The sequence below is a fragment of the Rattus norvegicus genome, chromosome 3 (genome assembly GCF_021556685.1).
Source record: "Rattus norvegicus strain SHRSP/BbbUtx chromosome 3, alternate assembly SHRSP_T2T, whole genome shotgun sequence".
Lineage (NCBI taxonomy): Eukaryota > Metazoa > Chordata > Mammalia > Rodentia > Muridae > Rattus > Rattus norvegicus.
Genome location: NC_141536.1, coordinates 112629118 through 112648903, shown reverse-complemented (window position 1 = coordinate 112648903; position 19786 = coordinate 112629118). Strand labels below are relative to the sequence as shown.

Genomic DNA, 19786 nt, shown 5'->3' with positions numbered 1-19786 from the left:
GTGTACAAGATGTTTTTTGTGTCAGTATCAGACACCCCATGAGGAGTATGACTACTGGGGTCTGGCTGAGAATGTCTCTCCCACACCAGACTTATGGCAGCGACTGAACACAAAGCCAGTTTTGGGTTGAGACAGCTATAGACTCCACACAGAAATACTACAAGAAAAGGATCTGGGGAGTGTCCCCTCCTCTTCCCATCACCAAGGGAGGTTGGAAGGCTTCCAAAGGACAGCAAAACAGGAAGTATCTCATTTCTGAGGACCTGAGAGCCCTTTCATCCACACCACGTGGCACTCATACCATTCCAAGGCAATTTTCAGTGTAGATCCCTCCAGAGTCAATGGTTGCTCTGAGGATCCCTCAGTCTCACCTGCAGAGATGCTTAGAAAACTGTGACTGTGTCCCTTCCCTAGTCCCTCCCTTTGTTTTGTCCTGCTTTGTTCTCTTGGGGGACACTAAATTCCATTGTCAGCTGTCAGCCTGTTACTTCCTGGCTCTCCAACCGGTGACTTGCAGTCAATGGGCACCAAAGCAATTCCGAACCTCCTTTTCCTGGCCCTAGTGGTCATGCTAATGACACTCTGGGTTCCTCTGTGCCCCGCTGGAAGCAGCTGAGTTGTCCTTGACTCACTCTGCTACTTTTTCTATGTAGCAAATTAAATGCTGAGTCCTGTGCTAGGTCTGTCCGTGATGCCACTTGAATCATCTCCTCCTCCTTGGTACCATGCCTCCCTCCGAGTGAGCCAGCATTGTTACTTCCCTCTCTCAGGGAGCATCCTACTGCACACTCACTGTTACCCACCTTCACACTGACTCAAGCCTCTTTACCCTCATCCCTGATTTGGCTCCCTTTGCTTTAGAAGTCACAATTCCTTTTCCAATACTCCCTGATCAAGCTAAACCTACCTAGCCCTGTTTGGGGGCTTTCTTTCTTTCTTTCTTTCTTTCTTTCTTTCTTTCTTTCTTTTCTTCCTTCCTTCCTTCCTTCCTTCCTTCTTTCTTTCTTTCCTTTTTCCTTTCTTTTCTTTTTTAAACTGCAGTGGTCTCACAAAAGATGACAGGACCTTCTTAATGTTACTAAATCCTGTCTTTTGTGCAATGGTATGCTTGTTCCGGCCCTTAGGAAATTGGAGAGTCATGTGTTATTTGTCTCCTGTTTATTTTTGCTTCCTCTGACATTTGTGCAGTTTTGCCTACCAAGCATTGTCCTAAAAGCTTTCCATATGTGAAACAATTTAGCTTTCATAACAATTCTAATTGAATTTTCATTTTTACCAAGGACAAAAACCAATGTGGGAAAAGTTGGGTCCCTAGTTGGGGCCTTGAAAATGAAGATGTGGCAGGGCCGCTATGTGAGGCTGCACCATGCACAGGGTGAAGACCAAAGGTCCACACTCCCAACCTCTGAGCCCAGGATCATCTGTCATCTGTATTCTCCATACTTGAGTTCGTATTGAGTTTGTAGTAAGCTGCTGTCTTCTAGGATATATGTGCACATTGGTGGTCAGAGATACCAACACAGGCGATGTGCACACCTGTAGCTTCTCTCTGGGGCTGACTCTGGGTGTTGCCCAGGAAGTCACTGTGGAGCTCAAAGGTGCTGCTTCTGTATCTGTGATCTACTTCTTTGTTTTTCTTCCTAGTACATGGGCTGCATTGAAGTGCTGCAGTCAATGAGGTCACTGGATTTTGGAATGAGAACCCAAGTTACAAGGTAAGAGATTAAAACTGGAAGGTCTTTAAGGGGCTGTATCTTAAAGTCTCCGTTGGGTCTCTTATGAAGTCTGCAAAGTCACCAGTGTGGCTAGAAGGGACCGATGCCCCCCTGACCTTGATGACTGGCTTTATCTCCTTGTGTGAAAGCTTTAGATCTGTGTGGGAAAGCATTGGTGTTATATATGAAGACTTACAAAGTGGCTCGTGGTTCAGTCTACAGAAATAACTGTTTTCCCAGGTACCGATGTGTTTAAAGGTGTGCCTAGATGTAAGGCATTAAGTGTCTCCAATGCATCAATGAAATCTCGCAAAATAAGACCAGGCAGGAACTTTTAACAACATCAAAGCCAGACTACCCTGTTCATCTACTTTCTGACACAGTATAGCCCTCCATTTTGTACAATGGCGTGGGTGGACCTCTACCCAGAGTCACTCCAAGTAGCTTAGTTTAAGAAACCAGAGTCCTTGTAATGCTGGACTCAAGTCCCAAGAACCAGTATAAGGCATGCTTTGTTAGGGTCAACTTTAAAACAAGGAGAGCTAAGTGACCTCAGCTGCCGGGAAGGCTGTGCTAGGAGGGAGATGAGGGGAGGGGAGATAGATGGTTTAGGATGAAGGTTCAGCATCTGTTGGATAGGGTGCCAAGTGTACCTCAGAGGCTTGCCACAGCTCCCATCTGGATCTGTGACTGTGAGCCACCTGTTTAAAGGTGAATGTTCTCATTATTGTGAGGGAATAACCTTTCTTGATGCTCACCTTATGTCATTCTAGACATAGAAAGGTCCTGTTGTCCAGAAGCCCAAGAATAAAAGACCTTCTCTCCCCATTCAGGAGACTCGAAGTATACAATAATTCCTGTGCTGAGGTTTAAAAAAAACCTTATCTCAAAATGTTCTTAGGTTATTCAGATCCAAATAGGTTTTCGATATAACAAAATGACCCATATATCCCCAGGCTTCCAGGAACCGCAGTAGAGGGCATGTTGAGTTGGGCTTCTGTCTTAGGTAGCATTCGATTCTGCCTTTCCAAATTTCTCTTCACTCATCATTGGTAAACCATTTAGAACCATGCCTAGTGGTCATAACTGTACAGATGTCACAGGAAGAAAAAAGAAAGGAGCTGAACGCAGAGACGTCCAATCTCTCAAGGGCTGTAACAAGCATATAAAAGCACAAAACATAGAGAAGTTAGTAGCATTGAGTGAAATCTTAAAATCTTTTGTGAGATGTCAAGCAAATGACATACAATTGTGCTCATGACACCTACCTTAGTCCTTGGACCACAGAAGAGACTTGGTGGATATTCGTTGACTAAATGTGTGCTTTTCTACCTGGCTGCAGTTCCAGTGCCCAGTGGAGTTTCTCCTCGTTCATATCCTGCCTTTCACATTCTTATGCTCTTTGGGCCATCCTCCAAATGACAGATTCTCGACTACTTTCTACCCGGTTGACCTATTTAGGCTTAATTTAGAGAACCCTGTTCCTGAGGAAAGCCTTCCTGTAATCCTTCCTACAGCTGCCAGGAAGAGGGTTGACCTGCTGTTTCCTGGGGTGGGTGCTCAGGACAAAACAATGCTCCCACCTGAGCGCTACAGTCTGAGTGCCCGAGTTAATACACCGAATCTCATGTGATGCCGTGATAGTGTTAAGAGAGGATACCTTTTCGAGGTGATCAAGCCACAAAGACAGAGCTTTTCTTGTACGTGGAATCAGTACCCTTTTCAAAGAGGTCCAGGGAGCTACTGACCCCATCTTCCATGTGAAGGTACGGCAAGGGGGTCTCCTCAACAAAAGATGTTGCCAAACATTGAGTCTGCGGTGCCTTCATCTTGGACTTCCCACTCCCAGGATCGTAAGAAATCTATTCTGATGAGAAATTCATAAATTTCTCAGTTTCTGTATTTGTTATAGAATTGGGAGCCTCAGACGGAGACAGAAAACTTCCTTTCTGTTCACCCGACTGTTTACACATAGAGCCCTTGCTTCACCAGAGCATTTGTAAAGAGTCCACTTAGTGCCTGAGACTGCTTAAGCATTATGGGTCCTGCGTGAGGAAAGGCAAGCGCCTGCTCAGGTGGAACTTAACGTTCGAGGTGGGAGACAGACTATTCAAGGGATGTAACTATACAATGTGCTTGCAGGTAACGACAGGTTCTATTGCTCTAACAACAGTGCTCAGGAGACCGACCTGTGAGCAGGGCGCTTCCAGATGTATTGTTCCTAGTTACGCAGATAGCGAACATTAAGAAACACCTGAAAGGAAAGACAGCTTACAATTCCACCCAGATAATATCTGTCATTTTGTATTCAGAATATCTCTCCAAGTCTTTTCTTCTACACATGAGATTACAAAAATATAAATATGCTGTATGATATCTCTACCACACTAAATTTTTTTTCCTAGAGTTCCAATTTTTTCCTTGTAGTTAAATATATAAAACACATTTACTATTTTAATTTTTTTTAAGTTCAGGAAATGTATCTTGATTCACACTGCTGTATAATCATTATCAGTATCCACCCCCAGAATGTATTCATCTCCTCAGGCTAACATCCTGTACCCATTAAACACTTACTCCCGGCTGGCTTCCACTCTACCCACCCCCACATCTCTGCCAGCTACTTTTCTGTCTTCTGTCTCTTTTGTCTTGACTAATTCAAATAGTTTAAGTGAAGAGTTTTTGATTTGTATTGATACTTACTAGCCAGTCATTAGTGTGTGTGTGTGTGTGTGTGTGTGTGTGTGTGTGTGTGTGTGTGTGTATTCTAAGGGCTAGTTCCTTGGTTCCCACTTGGTCTAATATGTACAAGGCCCTGAATCTGATTCCCAGCACTACCAAAACAAATGAACAAACAGACAGACAAACCAAAGTGAAAGGAAGGAAAAGAAAGAAAGAAGGAAAGGAAGAAAGAAAGAAAGAAAGAAAGAAAGAAAGAAAGAAAGAAAGAAAGAAAGCTTCATCATCAACCACACACTTCATAATACCAGCGATGGGGAAGCAATCCAATCTCTGTGAATCCAAGGCCAGCCTGGTCTACATGGTGTTAAAAAAAAAGTTTGAATAATATTTTTACATTTTCCTCCAGAAGAGCTCACATTTTGCTGAGAATAATTTCATTTTTTTTTTGAAAATTTTCTCTGAAAATGTAGGTCTTGTTGAGATATTTAGTTGGGTCTTGTTGGGTATTAGTAGACAATGACAGATTCGTCCAGTGTATCACTTGCATGGGAATATTTTATCCGAGTTCAGAAACTTTCTGTTCGGTCCCCTTCTCCCATGGACATTAGACTCGTCCAGTGAGTCAAGTGGGCATCTTGAAGTCTCCTTGAGCCCCTGAGACAGTGGTACATTCCTCTCATAAGATCAGAATAAGAAACTGGCACCCTTCGTCTGAAGCACCTACCCTCCACTCGGCTCTCGAGTGCTCACTCTTTTCTCCTTTACTTTTTTGTCTTCTTTTCTTGTTTTTCTTTGTCTTGGTGTCTGTACCCTATGCAATGCCTGGTGCTAGTGAAGACCAGAAGGGATCATATCTCTTGAAGTTACAGATAGTTGTGAACTACCATGTTGGTGCTTGGAATAGAACCAGAGTCCTCTGAAAGAGCAGCCTTTGTGCTTAACCACTGAGCCATCTCTCCATCCCCTCTCTCCTAATTCTTTTCTGGGGCCTCCAGCCCTGATGCTGTCCCAGATCTTAGTTGTTAAAAGAGAAGATTCACAAGAAAGGGTGAGGAAGCAGACATTTCCTGCTGGTACAGAGAAACAAGATTATTAAGGGATCAAAAGCACACAGTCACATTTGTCTTCCAAGTATCTGGAAATCAGAAAAAAATGGAGAGGAGAAAGGGGGAAATCAAAAGGCATGTGGCAGATGGTCTGACCATTTGCTCTCCTCCATAAAAATGCCCTCCCAGAGACTGAAAAAAAAGTTAAACAAAAGATTTCAGTTTGCCCTAGATTGAAAAACACAGAGACAAATCAGAAATGGAGTCATTAATACATGAAGTCTAGCTTCCTCCCCTGGATTAACTATCCACACAATGACAGAAGAACCAGCCTTCGATTTCCGCAGGATGCCTGCTCGTGCAAGCCTGGTTGGAAACCTGACAGGCAGTAAAGGTTCAGATGCTTCAGGGTAAACCCGAGAAGGCTTGGCTTTCATCCTGAAGAACAGAACTTGATATTTTGAGTTTAAAGGAAATCGCAGAGGCAGCGTGTCTTAGTTACTGTTCTGTTGCTGTGAAGAGACACCAGGACCAAGAAGTTATGAAAGGAAGCATTTGATTGGGGGCTTGCTTAGAATTTCAGAGGATGAGTCCATGACCATCACGACAGGGAACAAGACGGTAAACAGAAGGGAACAGTGGCTAAGGTCTCACACCTTGTCCTCAATTTATCCCCCAGAGAGAGTGAGACTGGGCCTGGCATGAGCTTTGGAAACCTCAAAGCCAGCCTTCAGTGACATACCTCCTCCAACAAGGCCACACCTTCCAGTCCTTTCCAAACAGTTCTACTAACTAGGGAGCAAACATTCAAATAGATGAACCCATGGGGATCATTCTCATTCAAACCACCACCAAACCCTGGTGCATCTGAACCTTTGGTTCATCATCATGGTACATGATAACCCCAAGGGGCACGGCCTCTATCCCTTTGTGTCATGGTCCTTTCCTTCCCTGCATTCGTAATTCATATTTGAGAATGTGACCAACTATGCTAAGCCAACAGCACAGGATCAGCCTACTTTGTTGCTCAAGGGTCAGCTAGGAGGTAATGACTGGCAGTGAAGGGCATCAGTTACAGAGGGTTCTCTGAGGGAAACGGACGGCTGCCATTTTATTGTTCTAGAATAGTGAGCCTGCAAGTTCAACTTGCTGTCTTGAAAACTTTGATGCTTTGACTTCAGTGGGACGTTAAAGGCAGTTCTTCAGAAACGAATTTCTGTGTACATTTTGCTGTGGATTAAACCTCTGGATCTGGGCGAACAAAGCACCACTGAGGCCCATGGACAGCTCCCTGAGCTCCTACTTGGACCTATTAAGGTGCTTCATTATCTACTACCCTTGGGTTTGAGGGTCTCCCTTAGCGTGGAGCCACCCATGTGGTGGATTGATGTCCTAGATACTATTTTATTGCTGTGAAGACACAGGGAGGGTGAGGAGATGTACAGAAGAAGACATTCAATTGGGGGCTTGCAGACAGTGTCAGAGGGCGAGTCCATGACCATGGCAGGGAGCATAGCAACAGGCAGACAGGAATGATGCTGGAGCAGCAGCTAAGAGCTTGTGTTTGATCTGCAAGTTGGAGGCAGAGAGCAGGAGAGACACTGGGCCTGGTATGAGCTTTTGAAACCTCAGAGCCCACCTCCGACAAGGCCACACCTCCAAATCCTTCCAAACTGTTCCACCAACTAGGGGCCAAGCACTCAAATATATGAGCCTATGGGGTCCATGCTCGTTTGAACTCTCAGTAAATATTGATTGCTTTTTGGTGATGCGGCTCTGAAGCTCTTAAACACTTCATGCTCATTCACTGTTAGAAAAAGGCGAGAAAGATAAAGAGACATAGGATCTGGACTTTTGACGTGAGCCAGAGTTCTAGAAATGGTCCTGGGCAAATGGCTCGGGTCCTTGGCTGCTCAGCACAGCATTTGGCCCATTGATACTGTGCATACGTATTTTGGCACAAAGGAAAACAACGGATGTACCACAGATCCCCAGTCTTGTTTAGTGGGCTTGAGGTCTGGAAAGGTGGCTGTGAGCAAGACAGTGACACTTCTCAGTGCCCGTGTGACAGGCTGAGCCCCAGCGTCTTTCCGAGTGACCAGATGTGGTGTCCAGTTATCAAGCAGTGGCCAGAAGTTTATTATTAGTTTGTAGATAATAACATCAGCATTTTCATCATATAAACTCTAGCTCGGGGCTGGGGGTTTAGCTCAGTGGTAGAGCGCTTGCCTAGGAAGTGCAAGGCCCCGGGTTCGATCCCCAGCTCCGGAAAAAAGAACCAAAAAAAGAAAACAAACCTCTAGCTCGTAAGCTGCCTGCTCCTGTAAATCATGTCACCCATTCTAATAGAGGCTTCGAGGCACTGAGGAGTCTCCCAAGGTCACATGTCAGTAAATGGTAGCTGTGGAAACGGGGTCTGCTCACCACCTCCGAGGGAGAGCATTTTAAGGGTCACATCTTAGGAAAATGTTAAAGGCCAGAAGTGATAGAGTAACAAGACATGTACTTCCCAGTTGGAATTGAGCCTGGCTTTCAAATGTCAGACCCACATAAGTGTGAGCTCATTCTAAAATACCTTTACGTATAGATCTGCAGCCAAGAGTATTTAGTGTTCTCTTCTCATCTCAACTAAAGAAAGGGAAAAGTAGCCTTAGCCACACATTCTCTGTAGACGAGGGTGGTCTCGAACTCAGAGATCTGCCTGCCTCTGCCTTCCAAGTGCTGGTATTAAAGGCATGGGTTGCCACCATCTGGCCACATAAAAGATTTTGTTGGAAAGTTGGAGGATGCCCCTGGAAGTTTTGACTCCGGTCTTTGCAGGTCCAAAGCCTTGGGTGTGACACTATACTACTGGTTTGGGGACTACACTTTGAGACTCAGAGGCAAAGGACGCTGCTTATTCGGTGATTTGAAAATGAGGTCCCCAGTTTGTATGACACATAGAAAACCCTTATAAAACAGATATATGTGATACAGCTTAATGAAGGTTAGTTGATACTAAAGCCCATCCTACCCCCACAACGTCTCCTTCTGTCAATCCACAAAACAAACAAACAACAGAATGAAAAGTGGAGACTCAGTGATTAAGAGCACTTATTTCTCTAGTAGAGAACGTGGGCTTGGCTCCTAGCATCCATACAGCTCACTGTTACCACATAACCATTCATAATTCCAGTTCCAGGGAATCCAACACTCCGTTCTGACCTTGTAGGCTAAATTCGACCTCCTGCCCGATTATTATCTCGATACCTTACCAGCCCAGAGTGCTTGGAACACTTTTAACTAGTTTAAAAGAAATCAAAAGAAAAGTATTTTGTGCTGCGTAGAAACTAAATTTAAATGGCAGTGTCCGTGAGAGCTGTTGGCATTCCAACCATGCCTGATTGTTTGCATGTTGTTTGTGCCTTATACACAGAATACAGAATACAGAATCACACAAAAACCTTACAGGTCCTAAGGTCTAGCCTGCACTAACTAAATGAAAATGCCTAAAGGTGAGATGCCTACAATGTGTGCTAACACTTCCCGGTGTTTCTGCTCTGCATGGCCAAGGCTGAGAGACAGGGCTTAGAACCTGCATTTAGATGGGCAGATGGAGGCCTCTCTGTCCCCAGGCTGTTAGGTAAAAGAAAGAATTCAGGTCATTGTCACTACCTGTGTGTGACAGGGTGATGAGCCCAAAGAGGTTGAGACCTAAAAACATATCCCTCTCCCTGAGCAGGCCAGGGAGAGCTGGAGGGAGAATCATGACAAATATCTGTCCTAGATTACAGAGCAACTGAGTTGAAAACAAATTTTCTCCACAATGGACTATCATTAAACATACAGACAGTTCAGCCCTCCCTACTGCAGCCTCTAGAACAAGTGTCCCAATTCCTTCACACCCACAAGCACAGCCATTTGGTCAAAACTGGAGGGCAGAACGGTCACCTGTGCCCTGGAGCTAAGGGAAGGTGTCATCAGCCGTACCATGAGATACACTTTGAAATCATTTGCACCTTGTTAAGCTGAAGGTTGCTAGGCCCCAGCCCAGATGTGCGATCAGCGTCTCTAAGACATGCTCCTGACATCTGCACTTGAACCAGCAACCAGGGGGCTACTCAGACCTTCTCAGCTCAGTCACGGCTTACCTAAATGGCCATGGTACAAGTTCTTAGCAGACTTGCAGAACCAAATTGTTCTCCACTATCCACCACTGTGGACTTAGCTAGCCAGACCAGTTAGCAACTCCTCTCGGGGCTACATACGTACTCGTTGAAATGATGGTGCTCCCACGTGATGTCCACATGATATTGGCATGGCGTCCATGGCAGATAGGCTAACTGTGCTTCAGAAGAGCTCGTTCTTTGAAGGGGAAGATGTAACAAAAGCTATACATTCATTCCATCAGTAGGTATCTCTAAATATCACAGACATCTCCATGGCAAACTGTTCAACGTGACATTAATCAGGGCCAAATCTTCCTTCCTGGAAGGCTTGCTCATCATTTATGATGAATTGGGTTGAATAGAGTGGCTGGCTGAATTAGATCACCTTACTTTTAAAACATAAGCTCATGCCTTCCTCCCTCTCTGCAGAGCTAGGCATCAAACCTGCACCTCCTACACGCAAGGCCAATACTTTGACACCAGAACACCCCGAGCCCAGGAAACAGGATACCGACAGCCACACAGCAAGTCAATGCAGTCTTTAACTCCGAAACCCAAAGATTCATAATACTTTACATACTTTGTGTAAAGCAGACTTAAGGAAGCAGTCCTAAGGAAGCCCAGGTTATCCCAAAGTAAGGGAAAACTCTTTTGGGTTGACAGTGTTTTACTTGAACCAGTCCTATTTCTTTATCTCCATATACACAAGGCTTGAGTATTCGCAAACCCTGTGAGCCACCAGTATGTGGGTGTAAGTGTTCAAATACTGAATCATACAGCTCTCTTACAAGAAATTGTGGTGAAGGGGTGCCAGAAATCACCGGCATTCTATGAGTTTGAGAGGCTTGGGGAAACGTGTTAGGAGAGAATGATTTTCCACAGAGTTCTAGTGTGATTCATGGGTCCACATTTGCATCAGAGCCTAAAGAAAAGCCTGGAGTAGACAGAACAACCCATGTACAATGAGCTGGGTCAGGTTGCCAAAGCGCTTTGGAATCAGATTGTAAGCATAATTCAATTTAAGCGGACAGAGTGGGACGATAACTCATTGTGAGTAAACGCTGGGCACACTGAAAGGCTTTATTTGACTGTGCTGAGACCAGAGAGGCCAGTTTCTAAAGTGAAAGGATGTATTTTAAGAGCTGGGTGTACCTTCCTCGGGTGCTGGTGATGCCCGTTGATAAGGGCTCAGAGGGAGCGTGAGGCCTTCCACTGTTCCTCAGTCTGAGGCCCTGACTGCAGGCATTGTGTTCTTATCACGTGAAGGCGAGCTCAGGTCTAAAGTGTCCTGTCCAAGGGCCAGTTTCTTTTCACCAAGCTGAACAAAAATGAATGCATAGGCTACCGAGTCTTGATGTTTTGTAGGAAAAGATTTCCCCAGGATGATCCCTACGCTTAAGGAGGCATGGATGCGAGCACGCAGTCCCATTGTAGGGAGAGAGCCGGCCATTGTTTTGGAATTCCTGCGGGCATGCAAAGTCAGGGAATGCCCCTGGGAATCACAGGCGATTCTCTTAAGCATTTTTTAAAAACAGTAATCTGGAAAGTCTCTTGCTATGATTGAAATTTGAGTCTCATGTCTGTTTGCCTGGACAAAACTGAAGTTGGAGGGGTTAGGGGGAGGGGGAGTAGACTTGGCCTATCTCTCTACAGGGGATGGTGATTCCTACTGGGCTCTTTATCTGTGTTCCCCATACTTCTAGATTTCCTATTTCCTGAAGAAGTGCATTTTCGCTACACAAAAGCTATGCTCTGCCCCTCACCCCCTCACCCCAAGAACGTGCTGCAGTGTCTGGGACTGTGCTGCTGTCTCCCGAACTTGAAAGGCGGGAAGGGAAACTGCTAGGCATCATGGCTTCCACAGGAGGACAGCTGTTTAACAGTTAAAGACATAGGGAAAAAAAATCTAACTGAAGTCCTGCAGTGGTCAGGGTCTGTAAAGAAAGATGGCTTTGTTTGGATGATGAGTTTGGACTTTGCGGAGATAGGCAAAATTTCTTTTTTTGGTCTTCTGGTGTGGGCGGGGCTTTGCAGCCTCAACAGTAAACCTTCTGCTGTGTTCTCATTTGCTTACATCAGCCCACTCTGTCTTTCCCTCTCACGAGGAGAGTCAATGAACAAAGTGGCCACTGTTGATGCTGTGGGCAGAGTCAGGCTCTCTCTCTCTCTCTCTCTCTCTCTCTCTCTCTCTCTCTCTCTCTCTCTCTCTCTCTCTGTGTGTGTGTGTGTGTGTGTGTGTCCACCAACTCCAAAGGGCCTGTGCAGAAAGGCTGGCTGGGTGTGCAGGCTGACCGGCCTGGCACTCTGGGCCTTGAGAGAAGATCCCTTCCTGTCCCCTCTGCCCTATCTACAATTGGTGCCTTGAGCTCGGGGTGTGGTTGAGGCTTCCGAAGTCCTTGACAGTGTTACAGTTAATTTCTTGGTCCCTCATCTCAGGGACAGAAAAGATCTTTGTGGAAAAGGCAACAAAATGCAGCCAACGCAGGCGCCCTTTTGCTCCATGACTGGGATTCTGGATTAGTCAACACAGACATCGGCAAAGAAAGCAGGCATGCAAGAGATCATTTGGAAGCAGTTTCTAAAACGTTTTCTGGGAGGCCAGGGTGAAAAACGGATCTTTCAAAATTGCATAGTTTGTACAACAGGTCTGCTTAGGGAGTGTGTGTGTGTGTGTGTGTGTGTGTGTGTGTGTGTGTGTGTGTGAGAGAGAGAGAGAGAGAGAGAGAGAGAGAGAGAGAGAGAGAGAGAGAGAGAGAGACTGACTATATAGCCCAGGCTGGCTTTGAACTTTCAACAGTCCCCCTGCCTCTGCCTCATGAGTGCTAACATTGTACATAGGTGCCGTCATCACACACATCCACAAAGAAGTATTTCTGTAAACAAGCTTACAGGCGCAGACGGAGGTTCCTTTTTCTTTTGAGGACAGTGATAGCAAGAGACCGTCGCACTCTAAGAAGCCACAGGAACCTCGCCTGGCCGATGTCACGTGACTGCACCTTGGACAAGTGCGCCTGCCAGGGCTAGTCAGCCTTGACAGCCTGTACTGAGAAGACCTCTGCAGCCATTTTCCCTTAACAGTTTACCATAGCCTTGCTGCGGTAAAGGTTGTCAGAGTGTGGCCCCATCTCTCCGTTGGGGGTATTTGCAAGAAGGAAAAACCACCACGTGCTGCCCCAGTCCCAGAGCTGGGGGCTCCCTTCTCCGGTTTCCTGTATACTTTATATCCATCTAGAGGAGCCTGTTCTGTAATCGATCAACCCCGTTTTCCCTCACCACCTCTGGCTAACTCAGCCTATAAAAATAAGTGTGGGTCCAGATGCTCCCTGTCTCGGCATCATTTGCTGCCTTAATCAGAAGACGGTAAAATTTGAATTTGTTCAAGTTCCGATTCCTCTTTACAAAATGGAGTCAAATACTTGCCTTGAAATGGTCTTGGTGGGGGGTTGGGGATTTAGCTCAATGGTAGAGCGCTTGCCTAGCAAGCGCAAGGCCCTGGGTTCGGTCCCCAGCTCTGAAAAAAGAAAAGAGAAAAAAAAAAGAAAGAAAGAAATGGTTTTGGTGGGACTGAAGTTGCTGATGTACACAGAGACCAGCTCAGAGCGGGACCAGCAAAGCCGCCCTGGCCAAGGGGGTAAGTTCAGTAACCCCATCATGCTGGAGAGTCAGGAGTTCAGAGCCTGCCTGAGCCACACAGAGACCCCTTCTCTCAACAAACAACAAAACCCAAACAAGACAAGTAACAACCAGCAAAAACATTTTAAAAAGACTGTTTATCCTCCAACCAACCTCACACTGAAGTAAAACATTACGTTGTTTATATTTAAATACAATAGAATCAGAAGCAAGAAATCAGATCCAAGGCTAGAGAGCTGGCTTAACGGGTTAAGAGCACTTACTGCTTTTTTAGAAGACCTGGGTTCAATTCCCAGCACCCACATGGCACTTCAGAACAGCCTGTGACTCCACTTCCCGAGGATCTGATGAGGTCGTTCTTCTGACCGCCGTGAACTTCTGCACATATGTGTATACATCCAGTGTATACACTCAGGCACACACATACCCATAGAAATAAAATAAAAAACAAACATTTAAAAGAAAGACGAACATTAAATAACAAGCCACAGACACCAATAAACAACCTAAGTTACTGTTTTAGAAGCTTGTTCGGCTTTTCTGGAGACAATGTGGCTATGTAGCCCAGGCTGGCTGTGAACTCCCAACCTTCTGTCTCAGTGACCAAGCGCTGGGCTCACAACCACATAGCTTCTCAAGTGCTTTCTGTAGTGCAGTTTGGACAGGATAGATGTAACCAACATGTCACATTAGAATGTCTGGATGTAACCAGCATGTCGCCTTAGAATGTCTGTCTTTCTCCACTGCCTTCTCCAGATCTCCTCCTAGTATTTCTGTAGTTCGCACATGTAACATCCCAAATTACTGTATTTAATCTTTATATTTTATCTATCCTTAATTGTGGGTCAGTGTTTTTAACTCTAAAACTAAAGTGTTCGTTATGTTCACAGAGTATTCAACTATTTCACTCATGTTCTCTCCCATCAAATTCTTGGTAAACTTTGTATTTTTCATTAACTAGCAATTACACCAACATCAACATCCATCCCTGGGTCTATTGTTATTTCAAATCACTTACCCAGCACTCTCATTGGCTCCCGGGGAGTAGACAGTCTTCCATTTCTTATAATACTCTATTGAATTCTATCAATACAGTGAGGAGCCCAGATGAGTTATTTTTAGCAGTACTAGAGGTCAGCTTGAATCAATGATCAGAATCTCATCAATTCAAATGATCATTTAAATGACTATAATATCAACCAAACAACCAAACCAAAAAGTCTAACCTCCTGCATTATCTTTCTGTTAACTCAGAGAACAAAGGTTGGAATGTTGGAAAAACAATAAATATGTCCTCCCAAGAGGATATACCAAACCAGAGAACAGTGCTTTCCTTTAGCGAGTTAAAAACATAAACGGTTATATTTAAGGAGAAGATAATGCCTTGGGGTGGGGGTGGGGGTGGGGTGTTCATTTACTCAGAGAAAAGCCGAGATTCTGAGCTGGAACATGTTATAAGAAATGATACCCAGAATCTTTGGAAGTCCTGCCTACTTCTGCTCACTATTTATTCTCTAGAACACTGAGCTCCAACCTGTCCCAACTATGTCTTTTTAGAACTGTGCCTGCAGTCTTGCTCTGATGCCCACCCCCCTTTCTTTGAATTATCAGAAAATATACTGAAAATCTATACTACACCATTGTCTCAGTGTGTAGACGTGGTTTGTTCCTTTTGACAATAGTCTTTTCACTTTGCCTGCGAATGGGCAGGTGTTGTGCAGTGAGAGACTGGTCAGGTAAGAATGGTCAGTCGAAGGGTTGGGGATTTAGCTCAGTGGTAGAGCGCTTGCCTAGGAAGCGCAAGGCCCTGGGTTCGGTCCCCAGCTCCGAAAAAAAGCGCCAAAAAAAAAAAAAAAAAAAAAAACCAGAATGGTCAGTGGTGGAGCAGAAGCATCCCATTGCGACTGCCTCTCTGGGGAGGAGAGTGTCTACTCCTTCGGCGCTGCCATTACCTAGCAACTCGCATTTATCAATAGTGGTGCCTGCTCCTCAGGAAGTACAGTATACAGTAGGGTCAGAAAATAAGCACGGGAGAGAACCCGATATTGACTTTCTTCTGCTCCGTGAGTTACCCGACAGCTCAGTGGCTTGCAGGAGTAGCTGAATCAATAGCGCTCCATTTGAGACCACCTTGAAGTTCAGTGCTTTCCCCTCCCCTCCAAGCTTCCTCTACTGTCAGATTCATTCATATTTGATTGTCTTTAGTGGTGAAATAGTATGACCTCTGTTCACAATGCCACGGTGAGGATTTTGCTCGGGATAGAATTGTGATGTATTTCGAGAAAAGAATGGTTTGCCCCTGCTTGTTGAAAATTGACAACATGAGCTGGAGAGATGGCTCAGTGGTTAAGAGCACTGACTGTCCTTCTAGAGGTCTTGAGTTCAATTCCCAGCAACCACATGGTGGCTCACAACCTTGTAATGGGATCCAATGCCCTCTTCTGGTCTGAAGAGAGCAACAGTGTACTCAAATATATAAAAATAAATCTTTAGAAAAATGACAGCAAAATGAGGGGTTGGGGATTTAGCTCAGTGGTAGAGCGCTTGCCTAGGAAGCGCAAGGCCCTGGGTTCGGTCCCCAGCTCCAAAAAAAAAAAAAAAAAAAAAAGAGAGAAAAAAAAATGACAGCAAAATGAAATAAATCTGAAAATCCAAAGGGCAAAAAAAGATCAATAAAGCAAATCAGAGGACTCCCTGTAAGACAATTTTTCAGTATTACAGTGTCACTAATTCTTTCTGGGTTTGAATGACAGAAAAACCAGGCATAGCATCTTGTAGTATGGATCTGGGAGAAAGCCATTGTGTCAGCCATGCTGTTATCCAATCTGTGCACTCTGAAAACAGTTCTTGATCACTTACAGACTACAGGTAGAATGTTAAGACTCTCTTTGGTTTCTGTTTTTAGGGAAGCAATAAGTCGCCTGTGTGAAGCTGTCCCTGGGGTCCATGGAGCCATTAAAAAACGAAAGGTGAATATCTACGTGAGCTTCTCCATTTCTGTCCGTTTAACCATGTCAGAACAATCATCCTACTCCTGGGCTTCCTTAATTTTTTTCATTACTGACCTCCTTTTGCTTTTTTATGTATGTGTGTGCGTAGTTGAATGTGGGTGTGTATGAATATTCATGGTTGTGGAGGCTCAGTCTCCCTTGACCTTTCTTTAGTTATTTATTTTGGAGATGGGGGTCTTTCACTGCCTTGGACTTGCCAAGTAGGCTAGGCTAGCTGGTCAGTGAATCCAAGGTATTTATCTGTCTTTGCCTCCCCAGTGTGGAAATTACAGACACACACAGCCTCCATGTGTGTCTCTGTGTGTGTGTGTGTGTGTGTGTTTGTCTGTCTGTCTGTCTGTCTGTCTGTTTCTCTCTCTCTCTCTCTCTCTCTCTCTCTCTCTCTCTCTCTGTGTGTGTGTGTGTGTGTGTGTGTGTGTGTGTGTGTGTGTGTCTATGTCTGTTCAGAGGGTGAAACTTGGGTCCTTGAGTTTGGACTTCCCAAGGCTGAATTATCTCCCCAGCCTGAGCATTTACATGACCCCATCTATAGAGTTATAAGTATGCAAACCAAACGTTTATTGATGGTAAGTGATAAATAGATTTATTTTAAAGCAATTCTCTGGGGTAGAGAGAACATTTAGAATGTAAAAGCACTTGCCACATTAAAAAAAAGAAAGAAACAACAACAATAAAACCTGATGACTTAAATTCTATCCCTGGATCATGGGGTGGAAAGATAGAACCAATTCCTGAAGTTCATCCTTTTACCTCCACATACATGATGTCACATGCACATAAACACATATACAATGATAATAATACATTAAATTAGTCTGATACACATGCAGTTTATGAAAACATTAATGGTGAAAGCGGATTTACATACTAATGAGAAGGATGTGCTTATTTGTTTTTATATTAAAGAATTAAATTTGGGCTGGATATTTGATAATGCAGGATTTAGACTATCCTATACATTCTTCAGATTTGATAAGTATTTTATTTTATGATATCTGTGCTGAGAACTTCATATAAATACATAGTACCAAGCAGCAGAAGTATGGCTGTGGCCACTTCAGAAATTGTTGAGATTTTGACCTAATCTCACGCCATCACTCAATGGTATTTTATGAAACTCAAGTGAATGATTCAAGTAGCAATTTTCTTTCATGCCCAGCATTGTAATAGAAAACAGCACAAAGGCATACTGATTTGACACTTATATGCTAAGGAATGCCAATTGGAAAATACTGGAGTCTTTTTCTTTTCTGTAGTCAAAACACTGTTATTCACAAAAGCAGAAAACTCCAAGTTTGGTGCAGTCCTACAGCGTCCACAGCATCACTTTGAATCTGTGCCAAGATGTTCCTTTCAGGCAGCACGTGTTGGTGCAGTGGGTTCTGACCCATGTGCTTCCATATACGCCTATCACACGAAGAACCAAGCTTTGGCCAAGTCCTACCACTCAACCATTCCATCTCCTTTGGTTCACGTAAAATAAAACAGAGAGGAAGTGTTACACACCCATCACTTAGAGTGGTGTTTTGTTGTTTTTAAAGGCTCCCGTTAAGTTCCTGACAACGGTTCTTGGCAAAAGCAATCTTCAGTTTTCAGGAATGAATATAAAACTGACTGTTTCAACAAGCAGCCTCACGCTGATGAACCTTGACAACCAACAGGTAAGATAGGCAATGATTACCGTTCAGCATATCAATGTTTTTCCTGGAAGTCTGTGGATAATAAAGAGAATAATAATAATGGGAGAGAGTGTGCTTACAACTTGATAAGCAGAAAGCAGAAATTTCCCAAGATTGATGCACATCAGTAATTAGAATTCCTAACAGTGTTACTAACTAGTCCTGGGGGGTTTAACTGACTACAAAAACCACTTACCATTCCTGATTGGCTCTGTATATAGATCCAAGGATAAAAGGACATAGTTAATATTGTTTGGCAATTAATATGCCCGATGTGCTCATTGGATAGGGGTCAGATGAAGGACCAACAGCAAAGGTGGTGTTGGGTTAACGTATTGGGTTATTGTGCTATGAGGATTTTCTCTGGGAGTAGGGGACTGGGCAACATTTACCTCCCCTTCAGGTCCCACTGACAAACTGAAGTACAGTTTCACCCAAGTTCCCTGGGGAACTAGTGAGCTTGTGAGGCCCACTTACCAAGCATAGGTCAAAGGGTGACAGGCAGGAGCCTTAAAACAATCACTCTGAAGTTTGCACCCAAAATGGATGATGACTCTTCTGTGGCTGTGAAAATGCAGCCCCCTCCCCAGTCCTTCCCACCTTAGAGAGTTCTAGCCACTTTCTGAGACCACAGGCATTGAGGGCAGAATTGCATCTACTGGTTGGAAAGAGTGGCTGAATTCTCTGCTAAGGATCTGTGACCTTCCTTGCCCCTCCTTCTTGTGAGGTAACAACAACAGTCTTGTTGACTAGTCTTTTGCAAATGGTTACAGCTGAACTCTTGAAGATGGAAACACTTCAGACCAAGAATCGACCCAAGCAAAGGCAGCTAATTGAAATTTATTCAGAAAATATTACCTTCCGGGTCGTTTAGTTGAATAGCTCTCTAAGCGGACATCATTTTCCTCCCTTCACAGTTTGATGCTAAGGTCTGCCTGGCCTTACCTGCAAACATTGTTCACTACAGGGTCACACTACTGCAACAAATGTAAAAGATACACAAGACATTGAGTTAAATATGTATGGGGATCGTAGTGTAAGGTCCTCATGCCAGGTTATCTATACATATTGGAGCCTGATGTTGCTCTGTGTCCAATATGTAGTGACTGACACTGTTGAGGATAACTTTTATTATAGGGAATGCTGTTCACCAAGGACTCATGGATGGTTCAAGAGCAATGGAAATGACACTTAGGATGTTTGAGACCTCATAAGGGCTTGCCAAATAGTGACAGTTACTCTTCATTATTGAGCTTTGGGTCTCCTCATCGGTGACCTGTTGGTCACAGTATCTATCTGCAAAGCTTCTTGGATTTGAATGCTGTGTTATAAGGTTATTTAGAGGACTAAGTGAGGTAATGAATTCAAATCACTTAGCACAATGCTGGCAATGTAGTGCCCAGTATTGCTTACTCATTTTTCCTCCAAGGTCTCCCAGATCCCTACCTAGCATTCAGGCTAAAAGCATACTATGTAAAACTGTCAACGGTCTCATTGCTTTTTTGTTTTTCCTCACTTGAAAACTAGGATAAAATGCACTGCTCATTCAGCCATGTAAAAGACCTCAGAGGACACTGGTAAATATAAATTAACTTGAATCCTGTCTAGTTGGGTGCTGATTATTTATCCTAGTGTAAGCGATACCTATAGTGGGGATGACAGTTGCATAGCCTTGAGGAGCAAATGTAGAAGATGCAATACAAGTGAATTCATCCACCCATCCATCCCGACTTCAAGGTATCTGTGTGTGTAAGCTGTGGTGCTGGTTTTACTTGCATAAGGCACCATGAGGACTCACTGTGTCCAGAAATGATATCTGATTGAGCTGCTTAAATTGCTCACTGTTTTTAAGAGGCAAAGCTGGAGATAAGG

The 19786-nt window shown here is 44.2% G+C and overlaps 1 protein-coding gene across 2 annotated transcripts in view; it reads left to right on the top strand.

Annotated features, from left to right (window-relative positions):
• Positions 1 to 19786, top strand: part of Shc4 (SHC adaptor protein 4) — a 93866-nt gene that overhangs the window by 28120 nt on the left and 45960 nt on the right. For both annotated transcript variants that reach the window (XR_015683408.1, NM_001191065.2), the window contains 3 exon segments: positions 1645 to 1715; positions 16130 to 16193; positions 17777 to 17896. Coding sequence is in view for 1 of the 2 variants with exons in the window: in NM_001191065.2 (NP_001177994.1) it covers positions 1645 to 1715; positions 16130 to 16193; positions 17777 to 17896 (255 nt within the window). In the remaining variant the exon portion in view is untranslated.